The 1,238-nt window shown below is 59.9% G+C and overlaps 1 protein-coding gene across 1 annotated transcript in view; it reads right to left on the minus strand.

Annotated features, from left to right (window-relative positions):
• CCDC169 (coiled-coil domain containing 169) overlaps positions 1–188 on the minus strand; it is a gene marked incomplete at its 3' end in the record, with an annotated part of 21,843 nt that extends 21,655 nt beyond the window's left edge. The window contains exon 1 of the mRNA XM_008586782.1: positions 106–188. Coding sequence (XP_008585004.1) covers positions 106–188 — 83 coding nt within the window. The remainder of the gene's footprint in view (positions 1–105) is intronic.
• Between the last annotated feature and the right edge of the window lie 1,050 nt (positions 189–1,238).

A 1,238-nucleotide genomic window follows, 5' to 3' on the forward strand; every position in this document is an offset into this window, starting at 1 on the left:
GGGGCCCGACCCGGCGCTGGCGCTGAGGACGCCTCGGGAGGGGTCCCGGGGGCGCCGACCGGGCCCCACACCCGCGCGGGAGCCGCGCGCCGCCCGCCCACTCACTTCATGTGGATTTCCTCCTGCAGCTCCAGCTTAAGGCGGTCGGTGCTCACACCGTCGAAGTTGTCGCTTCTCCCTTCCCCCATGGTGTCAGGCCAGAGACCTCCCGCGCCCTCCCCCTCAGCACGGCTTAGAGCAAAAGACCCCAACGGACAGCCACAAGCAGGGAAGGAGAAAACAGCTTGGCACGAGACGTCTCCATGGCGAACTGCCTCACAGTCGCCGTTCGCGCGCCGGCGCCCCCGTCACGCGGTGACGTCATAGGGCGTCGCCCGCGGGCGGCCGGGTCGGGTCAGGCCGGGCGGGAAGAGACTGGGCGGCCGGGGGTGGCTGGGAGGGAAGTAGGGTCTCGCGCTCCCGCCGAACGCCCCACGCCAGCAGCCGTCTCACAAGGCCCGAAGGCTGCTGCCCCCTTCCTCTTCCCTTCCTGGTGGAGGGGACGCTACGCACCTGAGTGTGAAGGGGTCGAGAACATGTCACCTTTTTCTTGCCCCCTGTTGGTCTTGGTGTCTTCTAAACACTGCCCGGTGCCCAGTGTTTCCTGGACTCTTAGCCCTTGTCAAGGAAATGCTGGATCCAAGCGTGGCTGCGCCTTTCTTTGCTTCAGTTGAAGCTCTGGTTGGGAGTGACGGAGGAGGAGCGGGTTTTTAAAAGTACAGATCATTCTGTCTTGGAGTTTAGGCAAATCGGTGGACTGTCCAGGGACATACCTCGAAGCTGCCCACTGCAACTTGAAATTCCATTATATTTTTGATTACAAATTTTGCATTCACTCCTGATATATCTATTTTTTTTTTCCTTTTTGTCTTTTTTCCTGTCCGGCAACGGATCTCAACCCTCAGTGTCGTGCCCATACCGGACTGGGACCGGGACCGGCAACGGGATCGCAACCCTCGGTGTCGCGCCCACACCTCGCCCAGCCAGTGAGCGGGAACCGGTCTGTATGTGGGATCCGAACCCTCTGCGGGAGCGCCACCACGCTCTCAAGCGGTGCACTGTAGCAGTGCGCCACCAGGCCGGCCCCTGATATATCTATTTTTAATGTCATCCTCTGTCCCATCCTTTGAGTAGAAAGATGCATGGCCTCTACCTCAATGCCTTTTCTGGTATATTTTCCTGAATCCATTTGAGAAGTG

The sequence above is a fragment of the Galeopterus variegatus genome, unplaced genomic scaffold (genome assembly GCF_000696425.1).
Source record: "Galeopterus variegatus unplaced genomic scaffold, G_variegatus-3.0.2 Scaffold4115, whole genome shotgun sequence".
Classification (NCBI taxonomy): domain Eukaryota; kingdom Metazoa; phylum Chordata; class Mammalia; order Dermoptera; family Cynocephalidae; genus Galeopterus; species Galeopterus variegatus.